Below are 19,124 nucleotides of genomic sequence, written 5' to 3'. Positions count from 1 at the left end.
GAAGGGGAAGTGGAGGAGGGAGAAGATGGAGGAGGAGAAGTAGGGAGAGGAATAGGAGGAGGAGGAGGAGGAAGAGAGGGAGGAGATGGAGGAGAACATGGAAGAGGAGGAAGAGAAGGAGGAGGAGGAAGGAGAAGATGGAGATGGAGGAGAAGTAGGGAGAGGAATAGGAGGAGGAGGAAGAGAAGGAGGAGGAGCAAGAGGAGGAAGAGATGGAGGAGCAGGAAGAAGGCAAGGAGGGGGAGTAAGAGGAGGAGCAGCAGATAGAGGCAGAGGAGGAATAGGAGAGGGAGAAGAGCAGGAGGAGGGAGACATGGAGGAGGATCAAGGGAAGGAGGGGAAGGAGGAGGAGGAGATGAAGATGCTGCAGGAGGAGGAGAGGGAGGAGGACGATGAGAAGGAGAAGCAGGAAGAGATGGAGGAAGAAAATATGAAGAAGTAGGAGGAAGAGGAGAAGGAGCAGAAGGTGGACGAGGAGGAGGAGATGGAAGAGAAGGAGGGGTGGAGGAGGAGAAGGGAGGAGGAGGATGAGAAGGAGGAGGAGGAGGAAATGGAAGAGGAGGAGAAAGAGGAGGAGGAGGGGTAGGAGAGGGATGATGAGGAGGAACAGAAAAAGGTGAAGAGGAAGGTAGGAAAAGGAGATGGAGGAGGAGGAGATGCAGGATGAGGAGGAAGAAGAGGGGCAAGAGGAGGAAGAGGAGGCAGAGGAGGAGATGGAGGATGAGGAAATAGATGAGATGGATGAGGAGATGGAGGAGGAGGAATAGTTGGAGATCAAGGTGATGAAGGAGGTAGAGGAGGAAAAGCAGAACAAGAAAGAGAAGGAGAAGGACAAAGAAGAATAGATGGAGGAGCTGGAGGAGGAGTAAGGACGTGTGAAGAGGAGGAAGAGTAAGGAGGTGTGAGAAGGACAAAGAGGAATAGATGGAGGAGCTGGAGGAGGAGGAGGAGGTGTGAGGAGAGGGAGGAGGAAGAGGAGGAGCTGGAGAATAAGTGGGATTTATCCCTGGTATGCAGGGATGGTTCAACATATGAAAACCTGTTAAGTGTGATACATTACATTAACAAATTGAAGAATAAAAACCATGTTATCCCAATAGATGCAGAATGCATCTGATAAAATACAACCCCCTTTCATGATGAGAACTTTAAGAAAATTGGGTATAGAAGGAACATTCCTCAACACAATCAATGCAATATTCGACAAACCCACAGCCAGCATCCTATTGAATGAGTAAATGTTGGAAGCATTTGCAATATTATCCGGAACCAAAGATGCCCATTTTCACTCTATTCAATATAGTCCTGTAAGTTTTATTTAGAGTCATTATACAAAAAAAAAAAAAAAGAAAGAAAATCAAAGGGACACTGAGAGACTACTGAACTATTAGGAGAGTTTGGTTAAATTGCAGGATACTTAATTAACACACAAAAATCAATAGCTTTTGTATATACAGACAATGTCATGGCTGAGAAAGAATTTCTGGGATCAATCCCATTCACAATAGCTACAAAAAAAAATTAAGTACTTTGGAATAAATTTAACTGAGAAAGTATGTATAAGATCTCCATGATGAAAATTACAAAACATTAAAGAATGCAACAGAATAAGACACAAAAAAGGGAAAAACCTCCCATGTTCAGGAATTGGAATAATATAATCAAAATGTCCATACTACCCAAAGCAATTTACAGATTTAATGCAATCCTAATCAAAACAGCAATGACATTCCTCTCAGATCTAGAAAAAAAAGATGCTAAAATTGCTAAAATTCATATGGAAACATAAGAGATGCTGGACAACTAAGGCAATCCTAGAAAACAAAAACATATCTTGAGGCATCAAAACACCAGATTTCAAGATATACTATAATGCAGTTACAATCAAAACAGCCTGGTATTGGCACAGAAATAGGTATGTAGACCAACAGGATCCCCCAAAATGAATCCACACATCTACAACCAACTAATCTTTGACAAAGGAGGTAATATCAATCCCCAGAGCAGAGACAGTCTGTTTAACAAATGATGCTGGTGACATTGGACCTCCACTTGAAGTATGAAACAAGACCTTCACCTTACACAAAAATCCACTCAAAATGGATCAAGGATCTAAATCTATGACCTGAAGATGGTGGAGGAGAACTTTGGGGAGACTCTACAAGATGTTATGTTCTTAGACTTGTATCTACAAATAATTTCAAATCTTAAAAAATTAGTTAAAATAAAAAAAAATTTTAAGTAATAACAAAACCATATAATTATCTCAATAGATTCAGAGAAAGCATTTGATAAAATACAACATCCTTTCATGATAAAAAGCTTAACCAACTGGGTATAGAAGGAAGATACCTCAACACAATCAAGACAACATATGACAAAGCCACTGTCAGCATCATATTGAATGGAAGCATTTCTACTAAGGTCCAGAACCCGACAAGGATACCCACCTTCACCACTGCTATTCAGTATGGTTCTGGAAGTTTTAGCCAGAGCCATTAGGCAAGAAAAAGAAATCAAAGGGGTATAAATTGGAAGGAGGCTATCAAATTACCCATGTTTGCAGATGAAGTGGGGGTGCAGGGACTAAGGACCTGGGCCATCCTCCACTGCCCTTCCGGGCCACAGCAGAGAGCTGGACTGGAAGAGAAGCAACCGGGACTAGAACTGTCGCCCAAATGGGATGTCAGCACCACAGGCAGAGGATTAGCCAAATGAGCCACGCCGCTGGCCAGTAAATACATACTAAATATCATTTTACAATACTTAAGAGAAAATGGAAAGCTGGAAAATTCTAAAAATTGACTAGAACACCATGATTCAGAAACACTCTGTCCATCTCAGGGAGAAAATATTTATATTCTAATTCTAATGATATATTAAAGATCACCACTTGCTCTAGCCATTCAGCTCCTGGACACATCCATCTGAGTTTTAATATAATATTGATGACCTTATTTTTAAAAATGAAAGTTGATGGTAATGTATTTTTAGCAAGAAATTGTAGAAAATATGTGTCCATAATTAGAAGATTTGAATAACCAATGAAAATTCCAGAATAGAAAACATGTGACCAGGGGCTAGCACTGTGGTGTATAAGGTTAAGCCGCCACCTGCAGTGCCAGCATCCTATACGGCCATCAATTCGAGTCCTGGCTGCCCCTCTTCCAGTCCAGCTCTCTGCTATGGCCTGGGAAAGCAGAAGATGGCCCAAGTGCTTGGGCCTCTGCACCTGTGTAGAAGACCTGGAAGAAGCTCCTGGCTCCTGGCTTTGGATCAGCTCAGGTCATTGTAGCCATCTGGGTAGTAAACCAGAGGATGGAACACCTCTCTCTCTGCCTCTACCTTTCTCTGTCTTTAGCTCTACCTCTCAAGTAAATAAAAGATCTTGAAGTTCAAGTGGCAAACAGATGAAGTAACCACTTTAAAAAAAAATTATTTATTTATTTGATAGAATTACACACAAAGAGAAGGAGAGGCAGAGAGAGAGAGAGGGGGGTCTTCCATCTGCTAGTTCACTCCCCAACTGGTGGCAATGGCTTTAGCTGCACTCAAAGCCAGGAGCCAGGGGCTTCCTCCCGGTCTTCCCACGCAGGTGCAGGGGCCCAAAGACTTGGGGCCATTTTCTACTGCTTTCCCAGGCTATAGCAGAGAGCTGGATTGGAAGTGGACCAGTGGGGACTTAAATTGGTGCCCATATGGGATGTTGGCACTGGAGGCCAGGGCGTTAACCCGCGACGCCACAGCACTGGCCCCAAAGTAACCATTTCTAAAGATGGTATTCCATACCCCAAATTCTGTTCCACAGATTAAACACTAACAGTATGGAGCTCTTAATCTCATTTGTTCACTGCAAATAGCATGATTAAAACTGCATTATGAACATGAAAGTGTTTTAGTTAAACCAGATATTGTGGAAAACACACTGAACTAAAATTTAAATAAGATAGAGTAAGTTAAAATTAAAAACTACCCATGCTCTCATGTGTCTTTCATGGACAGTAAGCTCACTCCTGGTCTAGGAAGGCCACATGCCTCAGCCAGCCTGTGTCACACTCCCCACTGTGAGTGGCCATGCAGATGAAGGACAGCGATCTCACAGCACCAAGTTTGTAGATCCTGGCCCTGAAAACTTAAGAAGAGACTGTATACAAATGCCAATGAGAACCTCCTTTCTCCTGTTTTGGACCAACCAGTGCGCGGGTCCTCATCTCTGGAAAGAACGTTTGATGAAAGCCAGGATGTTTATAGTGGGTTTTCTCTAACTCTCCAGCATGTACAGGCTAGGGTACAAGCACAGCAGTAACTACAATAAACACAGCCTTCCAGACCCAGGATGAAGGAAAGTGAGGTCTCCCAAGAGTCAACTCTGTTTTCCAAAGAACAGAAAAGTACGCCACTATCAGGCAAAGACAACAGAGCTCTTAACTCATCAAGAACTGCATTTCAGTAAGTATCAAACTGCCACATAGATGTCACATGCCTACCATGTGACGCACATGAAACCCATCACATGGCCACATGTACATGCAAAGGATGTAAGTGGTCTTTAAAAGGCTGAGGAAAGCTCAAAGTGAGGAAGTAATTTTCTACTTTTCAGTTTTTTAACCTAACAAAGATTACCTCATGCACCTTGAAACTAATTCAAAGATGATTCCATGGGAGGAATTTCAAATTACCACACCCAATGCCAGCACCAAGAGAGTAAGCTCATGTTATTTCTCTCTGAAATCCACAAAAATCTCCATATATACATCCTAACTCATTAAAATGCTGGGTCCTGGGGGCCAGCACTGTGGTGTAGTGGGCTAAGCTTCCGCCTACGACTCTGGCATCCCATATGCGCACCAGTTCAAATCCTGGCTGCTCCTCTTCTGAGCTAGCTCTCTGCTATGGCCTAGGAAGGCAGTGGAAAATGGCCCAAGTGCTCGGGCCCCGGTAACCATGGGGGAAACCCAGAAGAAGCTCCCAGCTTTGGATCAGCTCATCTCTGGCTGTTGCAGCCATGTGGGGAGTGAATTAACAGATGAAAGATCTTGCGCTGTAACTCTGCCTCTCAAATAAAAAAAATCTTTAAAAATAAAATCCTGCATACTTTATTTTGTAGCAAAACTTTACCTAAAAGTACATAATATCAGATGGAATTCCCCTCATCTGTTCTCCTGGATTTATCATGAATTTACTTGAGCTATAATTCTATCCATGCAGAACTGAAGGGGTACTTGGAAATATCTCTACACAGAAAAAATAAACTGAACTCACCTGAGGAGATCACCCAGTACAAGGCAATCACGCTATTAGAGAAAATAAAACAAAGAAGCAGAATGGAATCAGGAAAAAATGCTGCCCATTTAACACCACACAAATAAGGAGTTTGTTTATAAAAACCAAAGCTTTGAACAGGCTTAAGTGCAGTACATTTTTATGTGGCCTTCCATAGAAGTGACAGTTGCAATATCCTAATTTCCTGTATGTTCAATTACCTCATGACACAAGCTTTCATATTTCTCCTGAAGAATTATCCTCAGTAACAATGCTTACGACAAAGAAGCTTTCCAATATACAAGGAGCAGCTGCACTGTGTAATTCCCCTGACACAGGACAGCACAAGCATTTACAAAAAAACAAGCGTCAACCCCTTTCATCCCTCAAACAATCCCCTACCAAAATAGATCAAAAAAAAAAAAAAAAACCCACTATACTAGACTTGGCAAAGAAATATGAAAGAATTTTAAGGACACATTTTTCTTGTATAGCTTGTTTCCACCCTCTTTTCCTTTAAAAAAAAAAAAATAACACTGAGATGGCTAATAGAGCAAATCTCAAAGTGAGTCAACTTCTAGTATGACCTTTTCCACGGTAAGTAACTGATAGCCTACCACAGTTTTCTTAAAGCAATGACAATCACCAAACACTCAGATAGCAACACTTTCCTTTTGACTAACGCCCATCCTTAGTAGTTATGCCCAGGGTCTCTTTCCCCAGCACGATCTCTCTAACGGTGACAGAGGGAGAACCACTGGTGAACCACAAAACACCTTTCCTGACTTCCACAAGTGAGGACCAAGCTGCAGCTGCTGGTTCTATCTCACTGTATCTATCTCGCTTGGAGGATTTCTCTCCAAGGTGACTGCATGGGTGTTTAGCTTAAAAACAAAAACCAAGAAACAAATTTCCCAACACCTTTTGCACTCAATGCATTTTCTCCCACTCTGACAGATGTGGGGCAGTGTGTGAAGGCCTTTCTAGATTCTCTGCACTGCCAGGTTTCTCAGTATGGACCCGCTGGTGCTGCAGGAGGTGGGACCTGCGTTTGAAGGCCTTCCCACACTCGATGCACTTGTACGGCATCTCTCCGGTATGGATGACAGAGTGCTGAATGAGGTATGTGCTTCGGTGAAAGGCTTTCCCACACTGGGTGCATTCATAGGGCTTCTCCCCCGTGTGAATCCGCTGGTGCTGCATGAGTTCTGAGCTGCATCGGAAGGCTTTTCCACATTCCACACAGTCATAGGGCTTCTCTCCAGTGTGGATGATATAGTGCTGAATTAGGTGTGCTCTATTGCTAAACGCTTTCTCACATTCTTGGCACTCAAAGGGTTTTTCTCCAGAGTGGGTCCTATTATGGCGAATAAAAGTCGAGCGGTGCGTGAAGGCCTTTCGACACTGAGTGCACTCATAAGGCTTCTCCCCAGTGTGCACTGGATGGTGCTGTACAAGGTACGACCTGCGTTTGAAGGCCTTCCCACACTCAACACACTTGTACGGTTTCTCTCCTGTGTGAATGAGGTAATGGCGAATGAGGGTTGAGCTCTGGCTAAAGGCTTTCCCACACGCATTGCACTCATAGGGCTTCATCCCAGTGTGAACTCGCTGATGTCGAACAAGATACCACTTCCTGTTAAAACCCTTGCCGCACTGCTTGCATTTGTAGGGGTTCACCTCTGCATGAACCAAGATGTCTCTCCTTGGTTTCCGAGAGTCACGTTCATGGAAAACACCTGGAAAGACTGGCTCCTGTAGTACTCTGGAGTGCAGATTACCAGCTGTCTTCAAAGCACCATCTTCAAGGCTCATTTCCTCAGGACCAGTCTCCTGACTAGAGCCTGTCCCGGGCTTTTTCTGCATTTCCAGAAGCCCTTCCTGATCCCTAGGTTGCCCCAACTTGGAGTCCCTTGAAGATCCCTGAGTCAGGCTTCCCCGGAGCAAGCCTCCCTCAGATGTGACAGACAGAAAAGTGGTTGGCTTTCGGGTCTGATGTTGTGGCTCTCCTGAGGGGAATCCAATAGACAAAGGAGGGACTTTCAATGAGGTAATACAGAAGACAGACAAACACTTCAGCAAGAAAAGTGAGGATGAAAACAGTACCTCTGGTAACTACTGTGATTCTACATGTCTACAACCCTGGTTTGCAATCACTTTATATTCCTCGTCCCCACGCATCATTAAAAGGACAATCTGGAGGTCTGGAGAGACCTTCTCAGTCCAGAATGCGGGATGGATACAATCATAGCACTGTCTAGAAGGCATCTGCTCCAAAAACCGATGCCTTTTGGTGCTACGAGAGTACAGGAAACTGGCCCCTAATGAGACCGGGAAGAAAGAGACCGTGGAGACCTTACTACAGGGAATTGTAGAGGTCACCTCAAGGTCAAAAAGAAAATAAAAGAGAAATTTATCCTGGAATGGAATGTGGTCATTACCTGCTTGTCTATCGGTGTTTCTACTGTAGCTTTTGTATGCTTGCTGACAGAGTGATGATGTTAATCCTTGCCAGACAGTGTACAGCTCAGAATGTGCGTGGTAGATATATTAGGAGTATTAGAAAAAGTAGCAGGCTGGTGCTGTGGCATAGTAGGCTAAGCCTCTGCCTGCAGTGCTGGCATCCCATATGGGCGCCAGTTCGTGTCCTAATTGCTCCTCTAGCGATCTGGCTCTCTGCTTATGGCCTGGGAAAGCAGTGGAAGATGGCCCACGTGCTTGGGCCCCTGCACCCACATGGGAGACCTCAAGAAACTCCTGGCTTTGGATTGACTTAGCTCCAGCCATTGCAGCGATTTGGGGAATGAACCAGCGGACAGAAGACCTTTCTGTCTCTCCTCTATCTGTAACCCTACCTCCCAAATAAATAAAATCTTATTTTTTAGATATATTTATTAGAAATGCAGAGTTACAGAGGCAGAGGCAGAGAGAGAGAGAGGTCTTCTATCCACTGTTTCACTCCCCAGATGGCCTCAACAGCTGAAGCTGGGCTGATCTGAAAGCAGGAGCCTGGAGCTTCTTCCAGGTCTCCCACGTGGGTGCAGGGGCCCAAGGATTTGGGCCATCTTCCACTGCTTTCCCAGGCCATAGCAGAGAGCTGGATCAGAAGTGGAGCAGCTGGGACTTGAACCAGTGCCCACATGGGATGCTGGTGCCACAGGCAGATGCTTAACCTACTATGCCACACCGCTGGTCCCAATAAATGAAGTGTTTACAAAAAAATACTAAACTCCCTGTGCTACCCTCCCCAACGGCTTGTCTCCAAATTTCACCCAGGCCGGTAGTCACCACTACCCTCAGGGACACACGTAACCTACAGGCCTTCATCTATGCATCTGTACATGCACATACATGCGGGCTTCAATACACTAGTAGAAAATGGAATTAAAAGCTAAGACTTAATAAAAGAAAAACTAGTGAACTATTATCAGTAACTATGTAAGCAAGTGCTGGATTGTGTCAATTCCTATAGCCGCCATGTAACATTAGAATAACCAATGAAATCTATGTGTGTAACCATGTGTGGGGGACAAAGAAAGCTACCAAGATACATAAGGAAATGCCCCCGTATTTGGGGCTCAGTCCTTCTGGGTAGGAATCCAGCTGGCTTGATGCTGGCATAATAAAAGACGGCTTCCTGGCCTTGGTATCTCTATCTCGCTACACAATGTCCTATAGTTGGGTCCTAATGGAGAAAACAGTAGTTGCTAGACAAGGGAAATGACTAATGGGATGTAACTGAGGGAGCGAGCCTGGGAAATGCTTACAACTTAAACATTGAGAGGGGCACCAGATGCCTAGTGAATTAAACATGAAGGTGTGACTGAATTTAGAAGAGAATGAAGATAACACCAAAAGGATCAAGGGGTACACAGGAACAAGTAATCCCTAAGATCAAATACGGGAGGATTTCCACGGTTCCCGCAGACGGAAGCACGGAGGTCACAAGTAAGTAATGGCACTAAAGACAGAACGACTGTTACAATCTCACTCCTATCAACTGCGTTTGGGATGATTCCTTTCTAAGTCTCACTGTCCTCCCCTGAGAGACTAGGAGACTCAGTGTCTTGGTCTATGGTGAACGTAAAACGAGGAATGCCTGAAAGTACTGGGCACAGCTCTTGATCCAGTCTAAGTGTCCATTAAACTGTGGGCCATCACTAGTATTCTTGTTGTTCCACCGGGCAGTTAGGCCGACATCAGCTAGACATCAGGGGCAGGGGTCTGGTGCAGTGGTGAAGCTGTCACTTAGGATGCCTGCATCCCATGTCAGAGTGCCTGGCGTCAGTCCTGGCTCTTCCTTCCTGCTAATGCATACCTTAGGAGGCAGATGAAGGCTCAAGTACACGGTCCCTGCCACATACGGGAGACCTGGATGGAGTCCCAGGTTGCCGACTTCAGCATGGCCCAGCACTAGCTGTTGCCGGCATCTGGGGGAGTGATGGAAGATGTCTTTCAGATAAATGAAAGGTCTTCTTTAAGAGGGTTGCTTAGGCCTGGCCAAGAAGCCTGAGGGTCACAGCAGGAAAGAGGCCATGACTCACTGGCAATCTGACTCATCAAGTGAATGGCTCCAGCTACACCCACAGATGTGGCACACACAAGGCCAAAAGCAACCAAGGTGTTTTTCAGAGCAAGAGGGGCAGGACGATGTAGTGCTTCTGAGTGCTGAGAGACAAACAGGAGAACAGGTGGAAAAGAATGAGCTACACAGCACAGTGTGGACAGTAACATCAAGGAAAGGAAAGTCTCTTCTCTGCGTCCACAAGGATGGACAGATTACTACTAGTAACTAGGATTAACACTAGCACATGGAAAATACTAGCAGCCAACTTCTCTCGAGAGCATGGGCCAGGCACTGAACTAAGCAGTGCCAGACATAATCTAGTTACATGCATCAAATCGATGACTCCAAAAGTATTACTCCGATTTGAGTACTCTTCTCCTTTGGCACACAAACGTCCAAGTCCTGAGCACCCAAGGGTGCCCAAAAGCCCAATTCCTGTCAAGAACACGTGAGTGTGAGCATGTGCACACTGCATGTGACCTCTGCCCTTCCTCTCCTGTTCCCCTCCTGCCAGCTGCGTGCACCACAGCAAACTTGAAGGTGCCCATGTCTCTGTATATCTGTGTTGCTCAGAGCTCATCTGCTGACACTGTACTTTCATCCGAGAAAACCACCAGGAGTTCCCCAAAGCAGTTCAGAGGCAGTGGACCCTTCACGGTTTGAAGGCTGCCAGGACTCCACCTAACCAGCTCGTGGCTGCCTACCTGCACAGGTGCTATGTGAAAGGCCTCTCTTCAGGGTCCATGGTTCCTGCCCATGCTCCAACAGATGGACCAATTCTGGTTTGGGAACCCAATGCCCTGTTAATGGTGAAATAGGACAGAGGTGAGAGAAGGAAACCTCCCCAACCAGCCAGGACTTCATGACTGCAAAGAACCAGGAATGAAGTTCCCCCCAAGTAAGCAAAATGTTTATGAACACTTGAAAACCAAGGGCATTGTTATGGATTGAACTGTGACCGCCCCCCCCAAAATTCATGCTGAAGCCCACACCGTCCTTATGATTCTATCTGGGGACAGGCTCTTTAGGAAGTAAGGTTCAGCAAGGCTATAGGGCAGGGCCCTAATAGAAAATGACTACAACCTCCCAAGGTGGTGGTGGTTGTTTGGCACAGGAGTGAAGACACCACTTAGGACGTCTGCACCCCTGTCAAAGGGCCTGTGTTCACAGCTTTCTGCCAATGTGCACCCTGGGAGGCAGCAGGTGAAAGCTCAAGAAGTCGGTTCCCCATCACCCGTGTAAGAGACCTGGATCGGGTTCCTGGCTTCTGACTTCAGAATGGTTACTGTGAGCTTTTGGGAAGTGGAAGGAAGATATGCGTCTAAATCTCTTTGTCTGCCTTTTTTATTTTAAAGAATTATTCATTTGGGCTGGCACCATGGCTCACTTGGTTAATCCTCCACCTGCGTCACCAGCATCCCATATGGGCGCCGGGTTCTAGTCCCAGTTGCTCCTCTTCCAGTCCAGCTCTCTGCTGTGGCCTGGGAGTGCAGTGGAGGATGGCCCAAGTCCTTGGGCCCTGCACCCGCATGGGAGACCAGGAGGAAGCACCCAGCTCCTGGCTTTGGCTCGGTGCAGCGCCGGCCATGGCGGTCATTTGGGGGTGAACCAACGGAAGGAAGACCTTTCTCTCTCTGTATAACTCTGTCAAATAAAAAAGAATTATTCATTTGAAGACAGAGTTACAGAGAGAGGTAGAGCCAGACAAAGAGGTCTTCCATTTTATTGGTTTACTCCCCAAACGACTACAACGGCCAGAGCTGAGCTGATCTGAAGCCAGGAGCTTCTTCCAGGTCTCCCACGCGGGTGCAGGGGCCTAAGGACTTGGGCCATCTTCCACTGCTTTCCCAGGCCATAGCAGAGAGCTGGATAGGAAGAGGAGCAGTCGGGACTCAAACTGATGCCATATGGGATGCCGGTGCTACAGCTCAGGGCGTTAACCCACTGCACCACAGCACCAGCCCCTTGCCTGCTTTAAAAAAAATAATAAAGAAAAATTCAAGAGGCCAGCGCTGTGGTGTAGCGGGTAAAACCACTGCCTGCAGTGCCGACATCCCATATGGTTGCCAGTTCGAGTCCTGGCTGCTCCACTTCTGATCCAGCTCTCTTCTATGGCCTGGGAAAGCAGTAGAAGATGACCCGAGTCCTTGGGCTCCTGCACCTGCATGGGAGATCTGGAGGAGGCTCCTGGCTCCTGGCTTCAGATCAGCGCAGCTCCAACTTTTGCGGCCAATTGGGGAGTGAACTAGCGGGTGGAAGACCTCTCTTCCTCTCTCTGTAACTCTATCGAATAAATAAATCTTAAAAAAAAAAATTCAAAACACTGCACCTTAAAAAAAAGGGTGGGGGGGTGGGGAGGGTAGACCAGCACTATGGCACAGCAGATTAAAGCCCTGGCCTGAAGCGCAGCATCCTATATGGGTGCCAGTTCTAGTCCCAGGTGCTCCTCTTCCGATCCAGCTCTCTGCTATGGCCTGGGAAAGCAAAAGATGGCCCAAATCCTTGGGCCCCTGCACCCGCGTGGGAGACCCGGAAGAAGCTCCTGGCTCTTGGCTTCGGATCGGCACAGCTCCAGCCATTACAGCCATCTAGGGAGTAAACCAGCAGATGGAAGACCTCTCTATCTCTACCTCTCTCTGTAACTCTTTCAAATAAATAAAAATAAAAAATCTTTAACAGTAACAACAAAAGAGACCTCTGTTTCGTCATGATGTGATAGCTCACTCAGAAGGCAGCTGTCTGTACACCAAGAACTGAATGGGCTGGATCTGGACTCCCCCAACTCCTGAACAAGGAGAAAACAGCCTCCTGTTGTTTAAGCCCCCTGCTCTATGCTATTTTGTTACGGTAGCTGAAGAAGTGGATTCCTCTTTGGGTATAACTGCCACCATGGGTATTGCTGTTTGTCTATACAGCACCCATTGCCCTTGGCCTCCACCTATGGAACCAACAGTGTTCAGGAAGATAGTCTTCTCACATTTTCATAAACACCACAGGATACCACAGAGCTAAGACCTTTCCTCTGTCAGGTGTTTTCTTATTAACGTAAGTCACTGATTCTCAAACCACTTGGGAATGGCTGATGTCAACCTCAGACCAATAAAACGAATTTCTTGGGGTGAGGCCTGGGAATCAGTACTTCTGCAATCTCCTCCTAGAAGAAAGGTGACCCTAAGCTGGATCCTCACTGTGAACAGAAGACCTTTATTCCAATGTGCACAGACAGGGTTGAAGAAGGGGCCTACAGTCGACGTGCGGCATTCTGTAAGGTGCTGGCGAGACAAACACCTGGACCAGGCAGTGACCTTGACATCCTGCTGACATCACTGGGCTGTGCCAGGCAGGCTGTGGGGTTTCTCATTGGGTGCGATAATATTCTCCAGGTGAAGCCAGGTTGGCCTAGTCTTCTGCCAAGTGCATTTCACCAGGTGTCAGAGTGAAAAGTGGGAGATTCTGCACAGCAACCCCATGACTGAGGCACAAGGAGCCACGGCCCAGGGTCTATTCAGGCACAGGTCAGTAACGTTCACCACTGTGTCCTACACGCTGGGCTCTGAGCTAAGGGACGAGGCTGTGGAAAAGGGGAGTCAAGCAGTCCTTTAGCTCTGCCAGAAGCTGAGCTCCCTGTCACTTTGGGCGCTCACATGCTGGTTCCTCCACCTGGAACTCCTTCCCCTCCTTCATCAGGCTAACACCTACTCAGCTTAAGTGTCTGCTCTGTCACTTCCTCACGTGCCTTCTGTAAAGTACCTGTGACAGGTTATGTCTCTGGTTATTTATTGCTAAATTCTCATTTCTTTCTACAACCCAACTCAGCTGCCACTGACAAATTGATGTTCATCTTCCCAACCAAACTTATAGTGACAGGTCTGCATAGAGCACACACAATGCACCACCTTAAGTATTTTATTCTAAAACCTTGCTTTGCTGGCTGGAGTTACCCCAGGAAACAAAATGGGTAATTACCTAGTGAGACCAGGAGCTCACACGTCTCCAGCATCACCTCCCGGAACAGGGTCCTCTGGGATGGGTCTAGCTGTCTCCACTCCTCCCGGGTGAAGGTCACAGCCACATCCCTGAAGGTCACCAACACCTGAAGAGTCAAACAGAGTGGTGCTGTTGGATAGGACACAGTCTGTCATTTGGTCACTGGAAATGGGGCAGAGAGTCTGAATTATCAAGTCCCCCTAAAGGCCAAGCTCTGAGCTCAAGGTGGAAGGAGATCTGACCACTGAACCTAACATAACTGTGACTGAGAAAGACCTTCCATGGGAAGCCATGTGACACGGTCGGGACAACAATCCCATGAGACCTGTAGGAAGTAGACAGTAAACGCTCTGAGACATCAGTGAAATGGAGGAAAACAACTCTGATAATGATCCCAATCATAGTAACAGCACCAGCTAAGACTCTGGGACCTCACCGTGCCTGTGCAGGCTGAGGGCGTCACACATGGTAGTAAGGTAAGTAACGGACCCCAGCTCTGCACTTGCCAGCTTTGTGACTGTGATGAGCATATCACTTTATTTTATTATTGTTTCTATTTAAGAAGCACAGAGAGTGAGACAGAGAGCTCTCATCTGCTTCACTTTCCAAATGCCAGCAACAGCTGAGATGCCAGGGCTGGGAGCTGGGAACTCAGCCCAGGTCTCCCACTGGGTGGCAGGAATCCAATGACTTGAGCTATCACCACTACCTTCCCTGGTTTGCATCAATAGGAAGCTGGAATCAGGAGCTGAAGCTGCAGATCAAACCAGGTATTTTCACTAGGGTCAGGGGAGTCCTAGTCAATGATTTAACTTCTAAGCCAAAAGCCTGCCTCAGTCATTTCATTTCTTACAGCCTTGGTTTCCAAGTCAATACATTAATCATTCCCACTTTACCAGGGGTACATTGAGAAAATGTTCACAAGACTCCATTGAAGCACCTAGAATATGTAATACTTGATGTGTTTTTCAACTTTTATCTATTCTCAGCTCCCAAAGATTACCACCTCCACATCATAGCCTTCAGGCAGCCTGGGAAGTTGCCCTGAGTCTCTCATTGAAGATGCAGAAGCAGAATTTTTTTAAGATTTTATTTTATGGATCTGGGACTGTGGCAGAGCAGGTAAAGCCGCTGCCTGCAGTGCCAGCATCAGATATGGGCTCTGGTTCGAGTCCCAGCTGCTCTACTTTCAATCCAGCTCCCTGCTAATGTGCCCAGGAAAGCAGTGGAGGATGGCCCAAGTGCTTGGACCCCTGTACCTGCATAGGAGACCAGGAAGAAACTCCTGGCTGCTGGCTTTAGATCGGCCCAGCTCCAGATGTTGCAGCAATTGGGGAGTGAACCAGCAGATGGAAGACCTCTCTCTCTCTGCCTCTACCTCTCTGTAACTCCGCCTTTCAAATAAATAAGTTTTTTTTTTTTAAGACTTATTTATGGGGCCAGCCCTGTGGCATAGCGAGTGAAGCCACCACCTGCAGTGTTAGCATCCCATATGGGTGCAGGTTCAGTTCCAGCTGCTCCATTTCCAATCCAGCTCTCTGCTATGACCTAGGAAAGCAGTAGAAGATGGCCCAAGTCCTTGGGCCCCTGCACCCATGTGGGCGAGCTGGAAGAAGCTCCAGGCTCCTGGCTTTGGACTGGCGCAGCACCGGCCGTTGTGGTCAGTTGGGGAGTGAACCAGCAAATAGAAGACTTCTTTCTCTCTGCCTCTCCTCTCTCTGTGTAACTCTGACTTTCAAATAAAATAAATAAATCTTTAAAAAAAAAAAAAAGACATTTATTTGAAAGGTGGAGTTGGGGCCAGCACTGTGGCACAACGGGTTAAAGCCCTGGCATCCCATATGGGCGCCGGTTCTAGTCCTGGTTGCTCCTCCTCCAGTCCAGCTCTCTGCTGTGGCCTGGGAAAGCAGTGGAGGATGGCCCAAGTCCTTGGGCCCCTGTACCTGCATTACCTGCATGGGAGACCCAGAAGAAGTTCCTGGCTCCTGGCTTTGGATCAGCACAGCTCCAGCTGTTGTGGCTGGCCATCTGGGGAGTGAACCAGTGGATGGAAGACCTCTCTCTCTCTCTCTGTAACTCTTTCAAATAAATAAAATAAATATTAAAAAAAAAAAAAAAAAGAAAGAGTTACAGGGAGGGAGAGCCAGAGTCAGAGAGAGAGAGAGAAATCTCCATCCGCTGATTCACTTCCCAAATTGCCACAAAGGCTGGGGCTGGGCCAGGCTGAAGCCAGGAACCGCTGCTGCTTTTTTTTTTTTTTAATATTTATTTAATTATTTTAAAGGCAGAATTACAGAGAGGCATAGGCAGAGATGAGAGGTCTTCCATCTGATGGTTCACTCACAAAATGGCCACAATGGCCAGCGCTGCGCCGGACCAAAGCCAGGAGCCAGGAGCTTCTTCCAGGTCTCCCACGTGTGTACAGGGGCCCAAGGACCTAGGCCATCTTCTACTGCTTTCCCAGGCCATAGCAGAGAGCTGGACTGGAAGTGGAGCAGCCAAGTCTCAAACCAGTGCCCATATGGGATGCTGGCGCTGCAGACCAGGGCTTTAACCCACTGTGCCACAGCGGCAGCCCCAATCCTCAGTTTTTAAGGTGAGAAATTAAGAATACTTTGGGGGACAGGCATTAGAATACAGCAGATCTTCTATCCACTGGTTCACTCCCCACGGTCTCCCATATGGATGGCAGGGACAAATATTTGAACCATCATGCACCAAGACCTCCCAGGACATGTATTAGAAGCAAGCTGGATCAGGGCATTAACCCACTGTGCCACAGTGCTGGCCCCTAAGGAGCTTCTTTTTTTAAAGCTCATCCCAAAGGTGACAGTTTTGTCCAGTAGATTAATCAGGCCTTTTTTTTTAAGATTCATTTATTTGAAAGTCAAAGTTGGGGGGAGGGGCAAAAGAGAAAGAGATCTTTCACTGGCTTGCTGGTTCACTCCCCAGATGGCCACAATGGCCAAGGCTGGATTAGGCTTAAGCCAGGAGCCAGGACTTCCGCCATGTCTCCCACGTGGGTGCAGGGGCCCAAACACCTGGGCCATGCTCTGTTCCTTTCCCCAGCACATTAGCAGGGAGCTGGATTGGAAGTGGAGCAGCCAGGACTCAAACCAGTGTCCATATGGGATGCCTTCATTGCAAGTGGCGGCTTAACCCACTATGCCACAGTGCTAACCCAAAATAAATAAATCTTTAAGATAAGAAAGATTTTACTTATTTACTTGAGATGTAGAGATACAGAGAGAGGAAGAGACAAAGAGACAGATGTCTTTCATCTGTTGGTTCACTGTCCAAATGGACTCAACAGCCAGAGCTGGGCTGATTTGAAGCCAGGAGCTTCTTCTGAGTCTCCCGTGCAGGTGCAAGGGCCCAAGTACTTGGGTTGTCTTCCACTGCCTTCCCAGGCCATAGCAGAGAGCTGTATCCGAACAGGAGCAGCTGGGACTCGAACCAGCACCCATATGGGATGCTGGCACCAAAGGCAGATGATAAGCTCACTATACCACAGCACCGGCACCCAAAAGCAGAATTTAAACAATTGGTGAACACCTTACAAAGATGCCAGAGGATGACAGGCGGGGCCAATGGGCACTTTACCTGGCTCTTCTACTTCTAGCTAAAGACTGTTTCCTAAGAGGTGACATTTATGTTCAAGAGGGATACGCAGGGGCAGCCCTGTAGATGCCTGGGTGGCGCCCCAGACCAACGGAAGTGCTAGGGCAAAGGCCACGAAAGCTTGGCAAGTTCAGGACGCCTTGGTTGGATGCAAGTGGAAAACGGAAGAGGCAGAGCAGACGTGGTTGAGGAGCAGGTTAGGTAACGTCTGGTGGGCCAAGGAGAGGAAGGGAACTGGATTCATTCTAACCGCGATGGGACCCCTGGAAGGAGAACTACTTATTCATCAACAGTTTATTTGTTAATGTATTTATTTATGAGAGAGAGAGAGAAACTCCCCACATGTTCCAACAGCCAGGACTGCGCCAGGCCAAAAACAGAAGCCATGAACTTAATCTAGGTCTCCCACGCGGGTGGCGCAAACCCACTCATTGGAGCCATGACCACTGCCTCCCAGGATCTGCATTAGCAGAAAACTGGAGTCAGGAGTCAGACCTGGGAGCTCCAAAACGGGACACAGGCATTTTCATCACCGTCTTAACTGCCGGCTGCATGCCCACCTGGATTAGCCGTTTACTGAGTCTAACAAATGTAATCAAGGCGGGCTGGTGGTACTAGGGCAGAAAAGATAATCCAAACGGGGCGGGGGGGAATCAAGACATTGTCCAGGGACCCAAAGATTCAGAATACAAGAAAACAGAGCAAGGAGACCAGAGAGGTTAAGGTCACCGTTGGATGAGGCAATGGTGGAGCAAGCTTGAAGTAAAGGAGAGAGGGCGCCAAGGGGATATTAATAAATGAGGTGCGTGCAGACGGAGACCACGGCTATGATGAGGGCAACAGGTGGCCGCTCAAGTCACCCAGCGCTTACTTCCCAAGAACTCATCACAATGCTCACTTTCACCTGTTACTGAATGGCCTAAACAGGAACACAGATCCACTCACTCTGAAAAATAAGCCCCTTCGCCTGCCCTGCCACCTGTCCGCCCTATCACAGAAGCATCTCCAGAAACACGAACCTCTGCCTCTCACCCGACCCTCGCTTTGTACAAACCAGAGGCCAGGGAGGCCCAGGGGTGAGCCTTCACGTCCACACGCCCAGGTGCAGCGCCGCGGGTCACGCTGGGCCCCCGCTAAGGAACTGTCCGTGTCCCCACTCTCTGCCAGAGAAAACCGAGTCCGAGGGCAGCAAGGGGACTTGCTCAAGCCCCGAGAAGGCACAGCCAGACCCACTGAATTCCCGGGCTGCGGCTCGCCCCACGCCCGCGTTCACGGAAGCCACGCGTCCCTCTTCCACCCCGCGCCACGCGACCCGCGCCTGCATTCCAGCCCGCGGCCGGGAGCGACGCCGCCCCACGGCTCCGAGCACCAACCGCAGGGAGATGACAGTGAGCAGGGGCAAGGCCGCCGCCACCCGTGACGAGCACGCCAGCGTCCGCGCGGCAAAGTCCACTCACCTGTGCGAGGCTCCTCCGCGCCGCCATCGGGCTCCGTGCAGGACCCTCCCCCACGCCCTACAAAGTCGCGACGTTGGACCCCATCCTCCTTAACGCCCACCCCCCGCCCCGCTCCGCTCTGCAGTTGTGGAAACACTGGCCACCCCACAAACACCCAAACCCACGACACCGGAAGTTATAACCCAGCTGGCGCGCCTCTGGTCACGCCTTTTCCGGTGACGTTTTTGCCC

General features: G+C 47.9%; 1 protein-coding gene and 1 pseudogene across 3 annotated transcripts in view; both read right to left on the bottom strand.

The window, feature by feature from the left end:
- LOC149120683 (protein FAM50A pseudogene) overlaps positions 1 to 10,629 on the bottom strand; it is a 19,154-nt pseudogene extending 8,525 nt beyond the window's left edge. Inside the window, exon 1 of the transcript XR_016225123.1 lies at positions 10,534 to 10,629. The product of XR_016225123.1 is annotated as a protein FAM50A pseudogene (transcript). The remainder of the gene's footprint in view (positions 1 to 10,533) is intronic.
- On the bottom strand, positions 933 to 19,124 carry ZNF550 (zinc finger protein 550). 2 transcript variants are annotated; one of them, XM_070063463.2, is made up of 4 exons: positions 18,895 to 19,124; positions 13,796 to 13,922; positions 10,534 to 10,629; positions 933 to 7,271 (listed from the first exon to the last, which is right to left on the bottom strand). In XM_070063463.2, the coding sequence occupies exons 1-4, from the start codon at positions 18,919 to 18,921 to the stop codon at positions 6,193 to 6,195; spliced, it is 1,329 nt and encodes a 442-aa protein (XP_069919564.1). In that variant the 5' UTR covers positions 18,922 to 19,124; the 3' UTR covers positions 933 to 6,192. The 2 variants fall into 2 exon arrangements, with proteins under 2 accessions (XP_069919564.1, XP_089176108.1); XM_089319982.1 differs by lacking the exon at positions 18,895 to 19,124 and adding an exon at positions 9,581 to 9,692 and having other exon boundaries at positions 13,796 to 13,835.

The sequence above is a fragment of the Oryctolagus cuniculus genome, chromosome 18, assembly GCF_051225735.1.
Source record: "Oryctolagus cuniculus isolate XC-2025 breed Fujian yellow rabbit chromosome 18, ASM5122573v1, whole genome shotgun sequence".
NCBI lineage: Eukaryota > Metazoa > Chordata > Mammalia > Lagomorpha > Leporidae > Oryctolagus > Oryctolagus cuniculus.
This window is presented reverse-complemented; position numbering and strand designations above follow the sequence as displayed.